Below are 16,480 nucleotides of genomic sequence, written 5' to 3' on the forward strand. Positions count from 1 at the left end.
GCGGGATCTTCCCAGACCAGGGCTTGAACCCATGTCCCCTGCATTGGCAGGCAGATTCTCAACCACTGCGCCACCAGGGAAGCCCCCTTGTCAATTTTTTAATGCTCACTAAACTAAAATAACCAGGAAATTTAAAATTTTTAAATAAGTAGTGCTATTCTAAATGTTTTACAAATTCAACAACCGAGTTCAAATGGGTCAGAGCCAACAATCTGCTTCTAATTAAAAAATTTTTTTAAAACCTCAAAATCTATAATAGGTAGACCATATTTAAAAACCTTAATTTCGGGCTTCCCTGGTGGCGCAGTGGTTGAGAGTCCGCCTGCTGATGCAGGGGACGCGGGTTCGTGCCCCAGTCCAGGAGGATCCCACATGCCACGGAGCTGCTGGCCCCGTGAGCCATGGCCGCTGAGCCTGTGGGTCCGGAGCCTGTGCTCCGCAACGGGAGAGGCCACAACAGTGAGAAGCCCACGTACCACAAAAAAAAAAAACAAAAAAACAAAAAAAAAACCACCTTAATTTCTTTTCTAAACAAAAAATCCAGGATGAACTAATATTCTAGAAAAGTGATTCTAACTTTGAATTTTGTGAAACTAAGAGCAAGCACTTAACTAGGAGCCAAGAGATTCTAACAGGCACTTCAGGAATAAATATTTCTTTCCACTTTTTCATTTGTGAGATAAGTGAAGAATATCAGATTAGATTATTATTAAGGTCCCTTCTACTAACAGTTGATGAAAATCAACTCAGGCAGAGTACTATTCATAAAACAACCAACAAATTATGTGGAATTCTGAACTCTAGGGACAGGAAAGAAGCAAAGTAAGAGCCGTGAAATTAAACAATAATAAGATGTCAAATTTTCAAAAAGGCACTTCCTAGTCATCCCAGAAAATCTGTGGTTGGACTAAAATTAAAAATTTCAATATTGACTCACCATGATTCTACAGTATTAACTATCTGGGCATCCCAGATTATGAGCTGAACGATTAAGAATCGTGCTAGTGACTCACATTCCTGAATGAGACTGCTTTAGGTGTAGAGACAAAGAATCAATTAAAGGGTTTACAATGAAGTTTTGTTTAACTGGAACGTTTTAAGTGGAAGTTAATTCTGCATGAGTGATAATAGATGTTTAATAACTAGCTAGTGACAATTTCTAAGCAAAAGCACTATGGCAGCCTTAATCTATGTATTACAAACAGTAATCTATGTATTATAAACATGAAAACAACTTGTTTTTCAAAAGAGCTCTTGGCTATGGACGATATTTAAGAAACACAAAATTTGTTGTAAATCAAATTATAAAATAAAGGAGAGAAAGTAGTTTGAAATCTTGGCTCCATTAACTAACAAGGAAACAAAATACACCATTGTGGGTTGAAGTGTCAATCTATGCTGGCAAAAAGCCATTCTATTTGAATGTAAGAACCTTCAGGAACCAGCTGGAGAAGTATGGGGAACCTGGGATAATGTGTTCATTCACAGTGCATCGTAAGTGGTACTGTCTTCATGTAAAAAAGGACAGTATTGGTACACTTGTCCAAAACAGCTTAAGTCAAATCAAAAGGACGACATCAGTCTAGGAAAATGACATGTCTAAGAAAAAATTAAAAAAAATAAACATAACATTACCAGTATGACTAGGGTCACAACACAAAATTTGCAAAAAACATTATCATACACTGATGGTGAGGATGGTCTGATACAATCTTTCTGGAAGGCATTATGCTAATATTTATCAGAAACTTTAAAATGTTTTATGTCCTTTGATCAGTAACATCACATCCAGTAATTTATCTTAAATGAATGCCCAATAAAAGAAAAATTTTACATAATTTATGATATAATCTCTATGAGGAAATACTGTACAACCATTGTAAATCTTGTTTTAGAACAGAGATCACAAAATCCAAATGTCTACAACTATATAGAGACAAAAAGTAGATTAGTGGTTGCCTAGGACTGAGAAGAATGGGGAAGAGTAGGGAATGACTGATAATAGGTACGGGGCTTCTTTTGGGGGGAATGAAAAAATTCTAAAATTAAACTGAGGTGATGGCTACACAACCCGGTGGATATACTAAAACCATTGAATTGTACATTTTAAACAGGTGAACTGTACAGTGTGTGAATCGTACATCAAAAAAGCCATTTAAGACTTTTTCTAAATGTCTAGGCACCAGTAAGTGACACAAGGAACTGAAACAGAAAAATGGGGCCTGGACAACACAGGCACCAACTAAAGAGGGGCTACTGATTGTTAGCTACAGCTGTTGTTGTTACCAGACTGTCATATCTTTAAAAATAAGTCTTCAACCTGGATTTTTATGTGAAGCCTGATTCGGGGGTAATTTTCTTCTTTTCTTTTCTTTTTTTCCTCTGTGTTGGGTCTTCGTTGCTGCACGCGGACATCCTCTTGTTGCGGTGCACGGGCTTCTCATTGCAGTGGCTCCTCTTATTGCGGAGCACGGGCTCTAGGCTCACGGGCTTCAGTAGTTGTGGCTCGTGGGCTTCAGTAGTTGCGGTGCATGGGCTTAGCTGCTCTGCGGCATGTGGGATCTTCCCAGACCAGGGCTCGAACCCATATCTCCTGCATTGGCAGGCGGATTCTTAACCACTGCGCTACCAGGGAAGTCCCTGGGGGTAACTTTTTGATTGAAGTATAAAATACCTACAGAAAGGTGCACAAATTTAAGTGTGCAGCTCAATGAATTTTCACATATCCATGTAACTAGCACTGAAATCAAGAGCAAAGCATTACCAGCCACCCAGAGCCACAGTTATGCCCCTTCCTACCCAAGGGAAACCGTCACTATTGACATCTTGGATAATTCTTTGTTGTGGGAGACTGTCCTATGCATTGTAGAATGTTTTGCAGCATCCCTGGCCTCTTCCAGTTGTGACAACCAAAGATGTCTCCAGATACTGCCAAATACCCCTTGGGGAACAATATTATACCACATTGAGATCCACTAGTTTAAACTGTCCTTGAACGTTACATAAATGGAATCACAGAATGGACTCTCTTGTATCAGATTCATAAGGAATACACTTCTAAAAAATTTTTTTAAATAAAATAATACACTCTTGTGTCTGATTTTTTTTTTTTTTTTTTTTCGGTACACGGGCCTCTCACTGTTGTGGCCTCTCCCGTTGCGGAGCACAGGCTCTGGACGCGCAGGTTCAGCAGCCATGGCTCACGGGCCCAGCCGCTCTGCGGCATGTGGGATCCTCCTGGACCGGGGCACGAACCCGTGTCCCCTGCATCGGCAGGTGGACTCTCAACCACTGCGCCACCAGGAAAGCCCCTGTGTCTGATTTTTGTTCAACATCTGCTGAGTCACCAATCTTATTGCATTTAGCTCTAGTCTGTTCATTCTCTTTGCTTTATTATATTGCCAGTGCGTATATATCACAATTTATCCATTCTACTGCTGATGGGCATTTGAGCAGTCTCCAGTTTGGAGCTATTATGAATAATGCTACTGTGAACACACCAAATGTGCCTTTTGGTGATTATATGTACATTTCTGTTGAATACCTAGACCCAGAATTGCTAGTTGTAGGGTATGCATATGTCAGCTTTAGTAGATCAGTACTTTTCCTAAGGGGGTTGTATTCATTTACACTTCTACCTGTCTCCTTTTTTTTTCATGTTGGCAACTAATAGAAAAAAATTTTTAAATAATATTGAGCCAGATATTTTATTGGCTGAGTAAAGCCTGCCAATTTGTGATCTGTTTAAAAAAAAAAATGTTTCACTATGTGAGAAAATGCTCATATGTAGTAAAGAGACAGAAAACAAACAAAATAACTCCCAATAACATAATATGCCTGAATGGAAATACACCAACATTAACAACTGCCTATGAATGTTTTCTCTTCTATTTGCTTTTCAGTATCTTCTACAATAAACATGTAATAATGAAGTTGGCAAAGCCTTCCTATGCAACAAAAGCCCCAAGAGAAATTTAAAAAGTAGGTCGGGGTACAAATTTCATAATATTTGCATACATACATATTTTACATTCATGAAGACCTAATTAAGTAATGAATACATCACAGAAAAGTTAACTATCTCATAGAATCTTTGGTACAATTACTACACGGTCCCTCCATAAGGGGGTCCACGACAGAACTTATATAAAATTTCACCCTAGAGTAAAATATAGGATGGTGAGAGTACAGGGTAATCCTTAATTTGTAAGGATATATCAAAAGATAGTAGTCCTCTGACATATCTTATATAGCAGTTAGTATAATAATGCTGCTCTTCCCATTTCTTTAGAGACTCACTCTAAAATGCTCCAGAAGCAACACAGAAAATTAACATACTCAATACTCCCTTGAAATGCATAGTTGTTGCCATTGCTACCTGCTGGTTATTGAGTGCCTGATATTGAATATTTGGAAAGAGTTACCTCTACTTGAGAAAATGATTATTAAAACAGCCACTAAAACCTTTCCAGTGTCCCTTATGAGTTCTATTAAATGTTTACTTGACATGCGAAAATGTTACAAACCTCATACTTCCTGTCCTAATCACTCCACTTCATATCAAGGATTCTGCTGTTGGGATAAGACTGTGCCCATGAGATTCACTACAAACCCCAAAGATATATCTCCTGAGTCAAGATACTAAATGCTAATATACTGCCTTAAATGGAGTTTTTTAAACCAAAATAACCTGTTACTTTAAGGCTTTGCTAAAGGGCACTATTCTGAGCACTGCTCCCATCTGCATTTTCCTATCAAGAAACTACACTGACATGTATGTAATTATAAAACCAAATGGCAAAAAACAGTTTTCTGAGGCAAAATAAATAAAAAGCAGTAGAAAAAAAAAAGCAGTAGAAAATAAAGCTTTTAACTACTAAGAGCATTCTAGCTGGGGTTCAAAATGCTAAGGTTGCTTTAAATTTCTCATTGAACTAGTAACCATAATTAACTGGTAACCAAAATAAATCTATTCAAGCTATGCATACATAATTTTCCTCCCAGGATATATCACAGATCATAAACACATTTTCCCATCCTCTTTCCTTTTCAGAGTTCAAGTATGATAGGAGACAATGGCTTCAGATACACAATTCAATAAGAACTGAGATACTCCCCCAACTCCCAGTAATTTTTCCAAGCTCAAAAAAGAAAGCTTTCCTTTCCAAGTGAATCTGAGAAGTGCACATCTGCTTGAACTGCTCAACCTTTAATAAATATAAAGCTTTCACTCTGAATAACATGAACATCTAGTACTGAACTGGAATGTGAGATCAAAGAAAACTATTTGAGTTGGACAAGCAAACAAATTCCCTTTCAGAAAGTACTATATGGCTTCTCTCACTAAATCATTTTCTGTACAAATCCAGATAGGCTAGTCAGTCAGGTCTTTTAAAAATAGAATAATTAACATTTCTGACATTATAAGCTTAAAAATCATTATCTTAAGAAACAAACAAACAAAGCAAGCACCTTTATCACCCAAATCTTCCACAAACACACTTACGGTTTCATAGGTTCACACACTATATCAATGGTAAAAGAAATGTTAAGAGATTGGCTACGCTAGTAGTAGTCTCCAATTTCTAGAGTCTGAGGACCTTTATGTAACTGCAAAAGATTTTCCACTACATAATAGTGGTTATACATTTATTATCTATCTTTGGAGAAAACACATACACTGGTAAAGTTTAAAAATAAATCTGCAGTTTATGTATCATAACATCACTCACATATACATTTGAAAAGGTTATACGTATCTGTAAGACATTACTTATACACTTCACAGATAATACTTGCATGGATTCTAAGGTCATCCTTCAACTATTCTGCAGTGGCCCATTGTCTGACACCATAGTATGACATTAATATCCTTATTTTACTGAAGAGAATACTAAAGATCATGATGACTTGCTTAAGATCACACAACTAATTAGCTGTAAAGCCTAGAATACAACTCAAGACCTACTGATCGTTTTCCTATACCATGTAGGTTTAGTATTTAATTTTATTTTAAGACCAAACAGAAGGTCACTGAAAAAACTGACAGTGATATACAATTAATATATCTATAGAAAAGATTCCACTTAAAACAGCAACAAATAGATGAAAAAAACTTAGGAATAAGCCTCACAAGAAACATAATACCCAGGAAAATACTGCCGAGGAACACAAAAGACTTAAATGCGTAAAATACGTTAAAGACTTAAAGCATTCTATGTTCTTGGATATAATAGCCATCATAAAAATATTAATTCTTCCCAAATTAATCTAAATTTAATGCAATCTTGATTTCTAAAAATGCCAATAGGATTTCTTTGGAACCAGACAAACTAATTCTAAATTTAATGTGTAAAATTAAATAGTAAGAATGGTTCGGAAATTTCAAAAAGAGAAATGAGGGCATACAAGCTTCTCTCAATATATATTATAAAGTTGTAATAATTTTAAAATGTGGAACTGGCAAAACGATTAACAAACTAGAACAGAATAGAAAGTCCAGAAGATCCAAATACATCTGAGAATTTAATGTATGATAAAGGTGGCATTTCAAACTAATGGAAAAAACATGGAATATTCAATAAATGATATTGAACTACCATGGGTAGCTATCTAGAAAAAAATTAAAGTTGGATCTTTAAATTCCAGATGGATCAAAGATTTTAAATTAAAAACAATACAATAAAAGTTAGATGAAAACATGAACATTTTTTCTTAATAATCTTAGTGAAAACTTTTCTAAAATGACACAAAACCTAGAGGTCAAATGAAAGAAATGACAAATTCAATTATATAAAATATAATTTCTAGAAAGCAAAAAAATACTATAAACTCAAAAGATACACTAAATGCTTAAAATTATTTGCAATTCTTAGAATAAAAGGCTAAGTTCTCTTAACACATAAAGCGCTCCAGCGGATCATTAAAAAAAACAAAGAACACTCAATAGAAATGTGCAATGCAGACACAGAAAACAAACTTATGGTTACCAAAGGGGAAGGGGGGAGGGATAAATGAAGAGTTTCAGATTAGCAGATACAAACTATTATATATAAAACAGATAAACAACAAGGTCCTCAACTATACTTCAATTAAAAAAAAAGTGCAAAGAAGAGAGAGTTCTCAGAAAAATATAAATGGCTTTTAATAATACAGTATGAAAAGATATTCAATATCACTTGTAATTAAAGATTTACAAATTAAAACTATACCAATAGGGCTTCCCTGGTGGCGCAGTGGTTGAGTCCGCCTGCCGATGCAGGGGACGCGGGTTCGTGCCCCGGTCCGGGAAGATCCCACATGCCGTGGAGCGGCTGGGCCCGTGCGCCATGGCCGCCGGGCCTGCGCGTCCAGAGCCTGTGCTCTGCAACGGGAGAGGCCACAACAGTGAGAGGCCCGCGCACCGCAAAAAAAAAAAAAAAAAAAAAAAAAAAACTATACCAATATACTACTTTTTCATTTATCCAATTGGAAAAAATTTAAAAATTGATAACAGATCAGCAAGAAGGAAGGGTGTATATATAAAGAGGCATTCTTTGTGCTCTACTGGAAGTGATGGGGTAAAATGGTAAGCTTCTATAAAAGACAATGTGGAACTATCCATCAAAATTGAAAATGTAGATGTATTCTGATCCAGCGATTCCAGTGCTCAACACTTATCTAATGAAATGTTCAGACATACAAAATAATGTACAAGAATATTCATTGCAGTACTGCTGATAATGGGCTGTAAAGAATTTAAAGTCTATCAGTACGGGACTGGGTAAACAAATTACAGAACATCTAGTAGTCAAAAAAAAAAAAAGAGCTCTATCTGCAATGATATGAAACAAACTAAGATATATTAATGAAAAATGCAGCGTACAGAACAGTGTGTAGAGTATTCTACCATTTATGTACGTTGGGGGGTGGGGGATACTGAATATATGGATATCTGTAGAAGAATTCACAAAAAAAGCAAACAGTAATTGCTTCAGCAGAGAAAAGAAAACTGAGTGACTGAGAAGAGAATAAAGGAAGACTTACTTTTTTTTAAACATATTGTTTGTTTGTTTGTGGCTGCATTGGGTCTTCATTGCTGCCCATGGTCTTTCTCTAGCTGTGGTGAGTGGGGGCTACTCTTCGTTGCGCTGTGTGGGCTTCTCATTGCGGTGGCTTCTCTTGTTGCAGAGCATGGGCTCTAGGAGCACGGGCTTCAGTAGTTGTGGCATGTGGGCTCAGTAGCTGTGGCTCACGGGCCTAGCTGCTCGAACCCGTGTCCCCTGCATTGGCAGGCAGATTCCCAACCACTGTGCCACCAGGGAAGCCCCAGAAGACTTATTTTTCACTGTACATCCTTTCATACCTTTTGATTTTGTATTATGTATACCTATTTCAAAAAATAATTTTGTCAGTGAAGTGAAATACTCAAACTATCAATGTCAGCCTTAATGTATAACTGCATAATATAGCCAGGTTTCTTGGGACATAAATTATACCCACTCTTGGCCCACCAAATTGGGAGAAATTAAAATTAGAACTAGGTACAGTATGTCAAAGAAAAACACTAATCTTCAATTTCTTTATTCCATCTGATAGCAATTTCTTTATTCCATCTGATAGCCTGCCGAAGCCTAGCTGCGATTATCTTCCTGGGAGACAAGAGTCTCCACTGTGTATACCACACCATAAGTGATCATTGTATTTCTGGTCTATTAAAACTGCTGAAGTGAATTCCCTGGTGGTCCAACGGTTAGGACTCCACACTCTCACTGCCGAGGGCCTGGGTTCAATCCCCTGTCAGGGAACTAAGATCCCATAAGCCTTGCAGTGCGGCAACATGGATGGACCTAGAGATTGTCATACTGAGTGAAGTAAGTCAGACAAAGAAAGAGAAATATCATATCCCTTATATGCGGAATCTAAAAAGAAATGATACAAATGAACTTATTTACAAAACAGAAACAGACTCACAGACTTAGAGAATGAACTTATGGTTACCAGAGGGGAAGGATGGGGGGAAGCGATAGTTAGGGAGTTTGGGACCTACATGTACACACTGCTATATTTAAAACGGATAACCAACAAGGTCCTACTGTGTAGCACAGGGAACTCTGCTCAGTGTTATGTGGCAGCCTGGATGGGAGAGGAGTTTGGGGGAGAATGGATACGTGTATATGTATGGCTGAGCCCCTTTGCTGTGCACCTGAAACTATCACAACATTGTTAATCAGCTATACTCCAACATAAAGTTAAAAAAAACAAACTCCTGAAGACTGATCAGGCCATGGCTACCAGTAAGTTCACATCAGTAAGTATTTACTGAAGACCTAGCACTGTATTGGCATGTAAGACCAAAAATACAAAAAACAAAATACAATAATAAGGCTTCTAGTCAGAACAAAAGCTTTGTCAGAAGTTACTTCATTACCATCAATAACTACAAATAAAAAAGAAATTAGTAAACATCCAAATAATTGCTGAATACCTAAATGAACTATGAGCTGGGTGGCTGGGGATACTGGCCATCCTTATGGAATATAAAGTATAGTCTGGAATTCCCTAGTGGTCCAGTGGTTAGGACTCGGCACTTTCACTGCCGGGCCTGGGGTTCAGTCCCTGGTCAGGGAACTAAAATCCCTCAAGCCAGGGCACGGCGGGGGGCAGGGGATGGGGCGGGGTATAGTCTAATGGTGACACAGGTATTATACAAATAATTAAATTAATTAAAACTGTGATCTATCCTACAGAAGGGAAGTGCAGGGTGCTATAAGAGTGTATTATAGGGGTCCCTAATCTAATATAGGAGAATCAGAGAAGGTTTTTCTTCAGAAGTGATATTTAAGCAAATTCTGAAGAATGAAGAGCTGCCTTCCACGCAGAGGGATTAGCTACAGCATGTACAAAGACTGCTGGGTGAGCTTTGAACCTTCAGGGAATGGGGGGAAAAGAAAAGATCAGTATGGCTAGACCATATATACCAAGAAAGCAAGTAAAAAGAAACGATGCTCGAGAAGCAGGCAAGGCCAGATCACATCATGTTAAATGAAGAGCGAAGGGAAAACAACAGAAGTTTTCAGGTAAGTGACTCGATTAAATTTTTTTTAAAGATAATTTTAGCTGCTGTGAGAAGAGTACAAGAGGGTATATTGCTTAGGTGTATATAATACATAGTAAAAGTACAAAGAAATGCAAGAGAATAATAAATTCAAGTTGGTGATTACCTCTGGGAAGGACGCCTACAACAGTGGTTGTTTGGGGTACGGGGGTGCAATCAGGTAGGGAAACAGAGAAGACTTCAACCGTACTGATAATATTGTATTATTATTATTTATTTTGAAACAAGAGTGAACGAGGAAGGACCATTTAAAATTGACCTATAATAGGGACTTCCCTGGTGGTCCAGTGGTTTAGAGCCCGCCTTGCAGTGCAGGGGACGCGGTTCAATCTCTCGTCAGGGAACTAAGATCCCGCGTAACGTGGGGCAACTAAGCCTGCGCACTCTGGAGCCCGCACAACACAACTAGAGAGCCCTCGTGCTAGAGAGAAGCCCGCGTGCTGCAATGAAGCATCCCGCATGCCACAACTAAGACCCAATGCAGCCTAATTAATTAATTAATTAATTTAATTGACTATAATAATTGTCGGGACTTCCCTGGTGGCGCAGTGGTTAAGAATCCACCTGCCCATGCTGGGGACATGGGTTCCAGCCCTGGCCCAGGAAGATCCCACATGCCGAGGAGCAACTCTGCCCGTGCGCCACAACTATTGAGCCTGAGCTCTAGAGCCCGTGAGCCACAACTACTGAAGCCCGCGCGCCTAGAGCTCGTGCTCCACAACAAGGGAAGCCACCACAGTGAGAAACCCACGCACTGCAACGAAGAGTAGCCCCCGCTCGCCACATCTAGAGAAAGCCCGCGCCCAGCAACTAAGATCCAATGCAGCCAAAAATAAATAAACAAATAAATTTATTTTTTTTTAAAAATCATCTTGGGAAAAGGTGGCCTAGACTAGGATGGGGAGACTAGAGTGGAGAGAAACTGCAAGAATCTAGCCTCAGTAAGTTGTTGATAGAGCCACTTAATGAAACTGAGTACAGTGAAGAAGGTCTAGGTTTGGAGCCAAGATCAAGAGCTCAGTCTGGGCAACTCAATTAAAAATACCTCTGAGTATCTAAGTGGAGTTGTTGATTGAGCAGGCAGCTTGGATCAGAAAAGGGGTCTGAACTACAGATTAAAAAACGGTTGTATTCAAAATATACACGGGAACTGAAACCACAGAATGGATAAGATTAGAGTGAGAAGGGAGGAAGACTAAGGACCAAGACCTGAGAAAGACCATCAATTAAAGATCTGGTTGGGGGTGGAGGGGACCTGAAGGAATAGCCAGAGATCGAGGAGGGAAAATTCGAACCCAAATAAACACCTACTCTAGATAGGCACTTAGGAATCCAAGGTTCAAGAGTGAGTCAAAGGGAATTCCCTATAAATGGACAAGAGTCTAGATCCACTTTACTCTGAACATTCCCAAAAGGAATGCTGTAACTCAGTTAAGTAACAATAAATTCCATCAAAACTGATAAATCCCTCCAAGATGTAGATGAAAACTTTTCTAACTATTTGAGACTTAAATACAATTAAGAGATTAGTCGAAAATAGGGATGTGGAGTTTATTCCATTTCTGTAGAGAAAAAATGAAAACCCCGAAATCCTATACATTTCTTTTCTTTCAAAGATTTTTAGATAATTTCCAGATTGCTAAACCTTTTTAGCATGTTAAACCAGGGGTCCAAAATTGAAATCTGGACTTCCCTGGTGGCGCAGTGGTTAAGAATCTGCCTGTCAATGCAGGGGACAGGGTTTCGAGCCCTGGTCCGGGAAGATCCCACATGCTGCGGAGCAACTAAGCCTGGATGCCACAACTACTGAGCCTGCGCTCTAGAGCCCGCGAGCCACAACTACTGAGCCCGTGTGCCACAACTACTGAAGCCCACATGCCTAGAGCCCATGCTCCGCAACAAGAGAAGCCACCATAATGAGAAGCCCGCGCACTGCAACGAAGGGTAGCCCCCACTCGCCACAACTAGAGAAAGCCCTCGTGCAGCAACGAAGACCCAACACAGCCAAAAACAAAAAACAAAAAACAGGGGTCCCCAACACTTGGGCCACGGACTGATACCTGTCCCTGGCCTGTTAGTAACTGGGCTGCAGAGCAGGAGATGAGCAGCAGGCAAGGGAGGGAAGCTTCATCTGTATTTACAGCCACTCCCCATCGCTCACATTACCGCCTGAGCTCTGCCTCCTGTCAGCATTACGGTGAGTTGTATATTTCACTATATATCACAATGTAATAATAATAGAAATAAAGTGCACAATAAATGTAACGCACTTCAATCATCCTGAAACCATCCCCATCCCCACCCCCGTCCGTCCGTGGAAAACTGTCTTCCACGAAACCAGTCCCTGGTGCCAAAAAGGTTGGGACCGCCGTGTTAAACTGTAAGCATTTTGAGAACAAAGCCCACGTAACATTCATCTTTGAACTGAATCTTCAGCCCAGTTCAGTGTTTAACATAAGTACCTGACGGAAAAAACAGTTAACTGAATGAATGGCCACCAGAACGCTTTTGTCCAAACTGAGCTAGTGCTACAGCATATATAGCCTCATAAAACAGGCTTTAACTGAGAGTTCTACTCATTCCACAGAAATAAAGATCTCTCAACCTTGTCTTATGGTAAAAAAACCCCATGGCGCAACACATTCCACTGGTCTGAATGGTAAATCCAAGTGCTGTCAGCCACTGCAATGCTTGCAAAACTCAAGAATGTACTACCCTATGCCAACCAGTACTGACTGATCATTCATTCTTTTTTTTTCTTTTAAATAAGTTTGAATATTTAATTAATTAATTAATTAATTTGGCTGCTCCGGGTCTTAGTTGCGACACGTGGGCTCTTTTTCAGTTACGGCATTCGGGATCTAGTTGCCCGATCAGGGAGGGAACCCGGGCCCACTGCACTGGGAGCGCGGAGTCTCAACCACTGGACCACCAAGGAAGTCCCTGATCATTCATTCTTTCTTTCTTTTTTTTTTTAAATATTTATTTATTTGGCTGCACCAGGTCTTAGTTGGGGCATGCAAGATCTTTAGTTGCAGCATGTGGGATCTAGTTCCCTGACCAGGGATCGAACCTGGGCCCCCTGCATTGGGAGCCCGGAGTCTTAGCCATTGGACCACCAGGGAAGTCCCTCATTCATTCTTGAGAGCTGTAGAAAACAGCAATGCTCAGACTTAACCAAACAGGTCCTTACTTTCACACAAACTAAATTCGTCAGCTGCGGTAGTGTGCTTGAAAAACAACTGTTGACACTTCGCTGATACTAACAGTTCATAACTGTTTTCTATGTGCAAGCTTCAGGTTAATGATAATAACCAAAACCTATCTTATATGTATTCTCAAAGAAGTGGTCTACAAAAGCAAAAAACCCACAAAAAACCCATCCTTTCTCTGCCTAAATTTTCACTAGATATTTTGGATAGGAGCCACACATGTTCTATGGCCACAAGAAAAGCACAAGTTCAGAAATAAGTAATTATACCTCCAGGTGCACTTAACTATCAAGATTAATATTAAAAACAAAACAAATAAAGGAAAACACCTCATTTATTTTGAAATGTGAACTAAAAAAACCCAGCTTTTTTGGAACTCATCACTTTGCACTGAATATGTCATGGAACAAACTATGTATTTATTAAGAAAGTCATGCTCTGAATTTTAATTACATGTTTTGTATTCTAGGATCCCAATTAATGAATTGATAGGTAAGCCTGAAGCTAGAGGTGAGGGAGGGTGTAGCTAATCAGAGACCCACCCTGAATCCTTTCACTTTGGCTAATTTATACAAATACGAAATAAGAGTAAAAATGATTAAGAGACAGCGGCATTTATAAGTAAGATTATGTTGAAGATATGTTAACTTCTTAAATCCTTTCTTTTTTTTCCTTTTTTTTTAATGGTTAAGATGGTAAATTTTGTTACATATATTTTCCCACAATTAAAAAAACCAAACACAGCTATCTTCCCTCCCTCTCCCCCCCTCCCCGCCCCCGCAGGTGAACTCCTTATCTTGATCCGTATTTAGTTGATGTAACCTGGAGAAAGCTGGGAAGAATTCTTAAATCCTTTCAATTAAAGACTGAAACTCAATTCAACCTTCATGAACTGAATAGAAAGTTACTGAGTCCTTTGCTCCTTTTTAAGAGCATTGTGGCTACTAGCACAAGTAGAAAACCAATTCAAAAGTCACACAACCTAAAAGGAAGCTAAAAGCGTTGACTTTTGGAAAGGATGTTGGAAATGCTCTGGAAAAGTGCACAACAGTTTAAGATTATTAGTAAATAGTATCAAACCATTACAAATCAGGACAAATAATAAAAGGAGAATTTTCACATAACCACCATGTATTCTCTTCAAAATGTCCTTTGCCTACAACACCCTGCTCACAAAGATCTGGTGAAAACTAAGACACAGATTTGTTTACCAGAGCTTTTTACCTTTTACCCAGAACAGTTCATGTTTCTTTAATTCTGCCATTACATAGCACTTAAGAAATCCAAAGCAACTGCAATATACAAAACTCTGCTAAAACCCAAAAAATAAAACAATAAAACACACACAAAAAAAATCAAAAAAAAAAAACAAACATCAAATGTAATCACAATTCACATACGTTTAATCAGGAGCTCTGCAGTTAAGTTTATTTTTCTGCATTCTTATTCTGAAAAATACCTAAGCCCTCTTCCAGGGGTAAAGGATTTGATCCCTAAATTACATTATGAAGCCTTTTTTCTACAGATATTAATGTACTCCGTTTATCAGGGAATTAAAATCCCTTTCATTTATAGTTTGATTTTTACAGCACTTTCACCGGAACGTATACACAACACGAACGTATAATAATTTTAGATTAATCAGGCCTACAAGATAACGCTTACCCAGAACTTATTCTAACTTGGTTTATTCGATCCCACAAAGTAATCTCGATGCTAACAAAATAAAGCTCGAGCACAATGAAATCTGTAACACTGCTGGTTCTCAACGAACAAAAATTCCTTCAAATGGTAAAAACCAAACTGCCCATTTCCCAAAGAAACTGTAATCCCAATCTTAGAAACAGTCGCAAAAAAAAAAAGAAAAGAAAAAAAGAACAAACAATTCTAAACCACACAATCATGTAAATCTTTCCAACTCAAAGCTCCAAAAGCAGCCGCCAACCACACAACTGGCCACAATCACAGCGTTAGCGCCTTCTCGTAATTTTGAATCTGGAGACAGAAGGAAAAAAAACCACAACACACCAGTCATCCAAAGTTTCACGAAGAGGAAAAAAAAATCATTTTAAGTAAAGAAAACGTGTTAACCGTGAGGCGACTACTGCATTCCCCGTCTCCCACTACCAGCCCGCGAAGTAAATCTCTCAAACATTCAAGGAGACAGAAGTCCCGGCAGGGATGTTAGAGGAAAGAGCCAGACGAACCGCACGCCGCCCGGAGAGATGTCAGGAGCCAAGCATCGGGAGACAAAGACCAGCCCGCGAAGAGCCCCGGCGCGGCCCTGCGCCCCTAACAGCCCGAGGAGTTGCGAGCACCGCCCAAGAGCGAGCCCAGGTCCTTCGGGCTCCCCGCCCACCCGGCGCCGCATCCGCGGCCCCGGCCCACCCCCGAGCCGTTTTCCCTCCCAATTTGGGAACCGCGCGCCTGGGGACAAAGGGGGAGGGCGCGCCGGGGGCAGCGGGTCGCGACGCCCCTTCGGGCTCGGAGGGAAGCCCTCGGTGGCGTCCTCTCCCTCCCCCCTGCCCCCGCCTCACTCTCCGCCGGCCCACCTGCCCCTCTCGGGCCTCCCCACAAGTTCTCCCACACACCCCCTCGGGCCCCGCCCCTGGCCCGCCGCCTCTCAGCCGGCCCTGTGGCCGCCCCTCACCTGCCGGCGGGGTCCCCCGGAACCGCCTCCTCCACCGGGCCTCGGCCCGTCCCGCCGGCCGCCGCCTCATGTGCCCCGCGTCGCCATCGCCTTCGCCGCCACCGTCATCTCTCCTCCTCCTCCTCCACCGCCGCCTTCGCTTCAGTCTCCGGCCGCGGCCAAAGCCGCTCCCGCCGCCCAGAGCCACAGGGAGGCGCCTGCGCACTGCGCGCCGCGGTGGGGGCGGGGGCGTCCCGCCGTGGGGGCGGGGGCGTCCCGCCTAGGTCTGGGAGCCGGGGGTGCGCTGCACGTGGAGCTGTGGTAGGAGGGGGCGTCCGGAGCGCGGGGGCGGAGGTGCGGGCGTCCAACTTTCCGCGGTGGGGTCCGCGCGCTCCCGGACGGGGCAGTGGCGCGGCGCTTGTAGGAGCTACCCAGGCGCGTGGAGTCTGGGCCCTGGGTGGGCGCAGCCTTCGCCTCCCGGACAGTTCATTCCTCCAGCTTGATCCTCAGGACAGGAGCTCCGCCGTGGGCAGTGCCTCACTT

At 41.0% G+C, this 16,480-nt stretch overlaps 2 protein-coding genes across 2 annotated transcripts in view; one reads left to right on the plus strand and one right to left on the minus strand.

The window, feature by feature from the left end:
• GJC1 (gap junction protein gamma 1) overlaps positions 1-16,136 on the minus strand; it is a 31,200-nt gene extending 15,064 nt beyond the window's left edge. The window contains exon 1 of the mRNA XM_029212755.1: positions 15,959-16,136. The gene's annotated coding sequence lies outside the window, so the exon portion shown is untranslated. The remainder of the gene's footprint in view (positions 1-15,958) is intronic.
• Positions 15,534-16,262, plus strand: LOC114888995 (formin-like protein 3). The gene has a single exon (XM_029211705.1). It carries the CDS (start codon positions 15,534-15,536, stop codon positions 16,260-16,262), a length of 729 nt encoding a protein of 242 aa, XP_029067538.1.
• The last annotated feature ends 218 nt before the right edge of the window (positions 16,263-16,480 follow it).

This window comes from Monodon monoceros, unplaced genomic scaffold (assembly GCF_005190385.1).
Source record: "Monodon monoceros isolate NGI ecotype Baffin Bay Population unplaced genomic scaffold, NGI_Narwhal_1 Super_Scaffold_9, whole genome shotgun sequence".
Lineage (NCBI taxonomy): Eukaryota > Metazoa > Chordata > Mammalia > Artiodactyla > Monodontidae > Monodon > Monodon monoceros.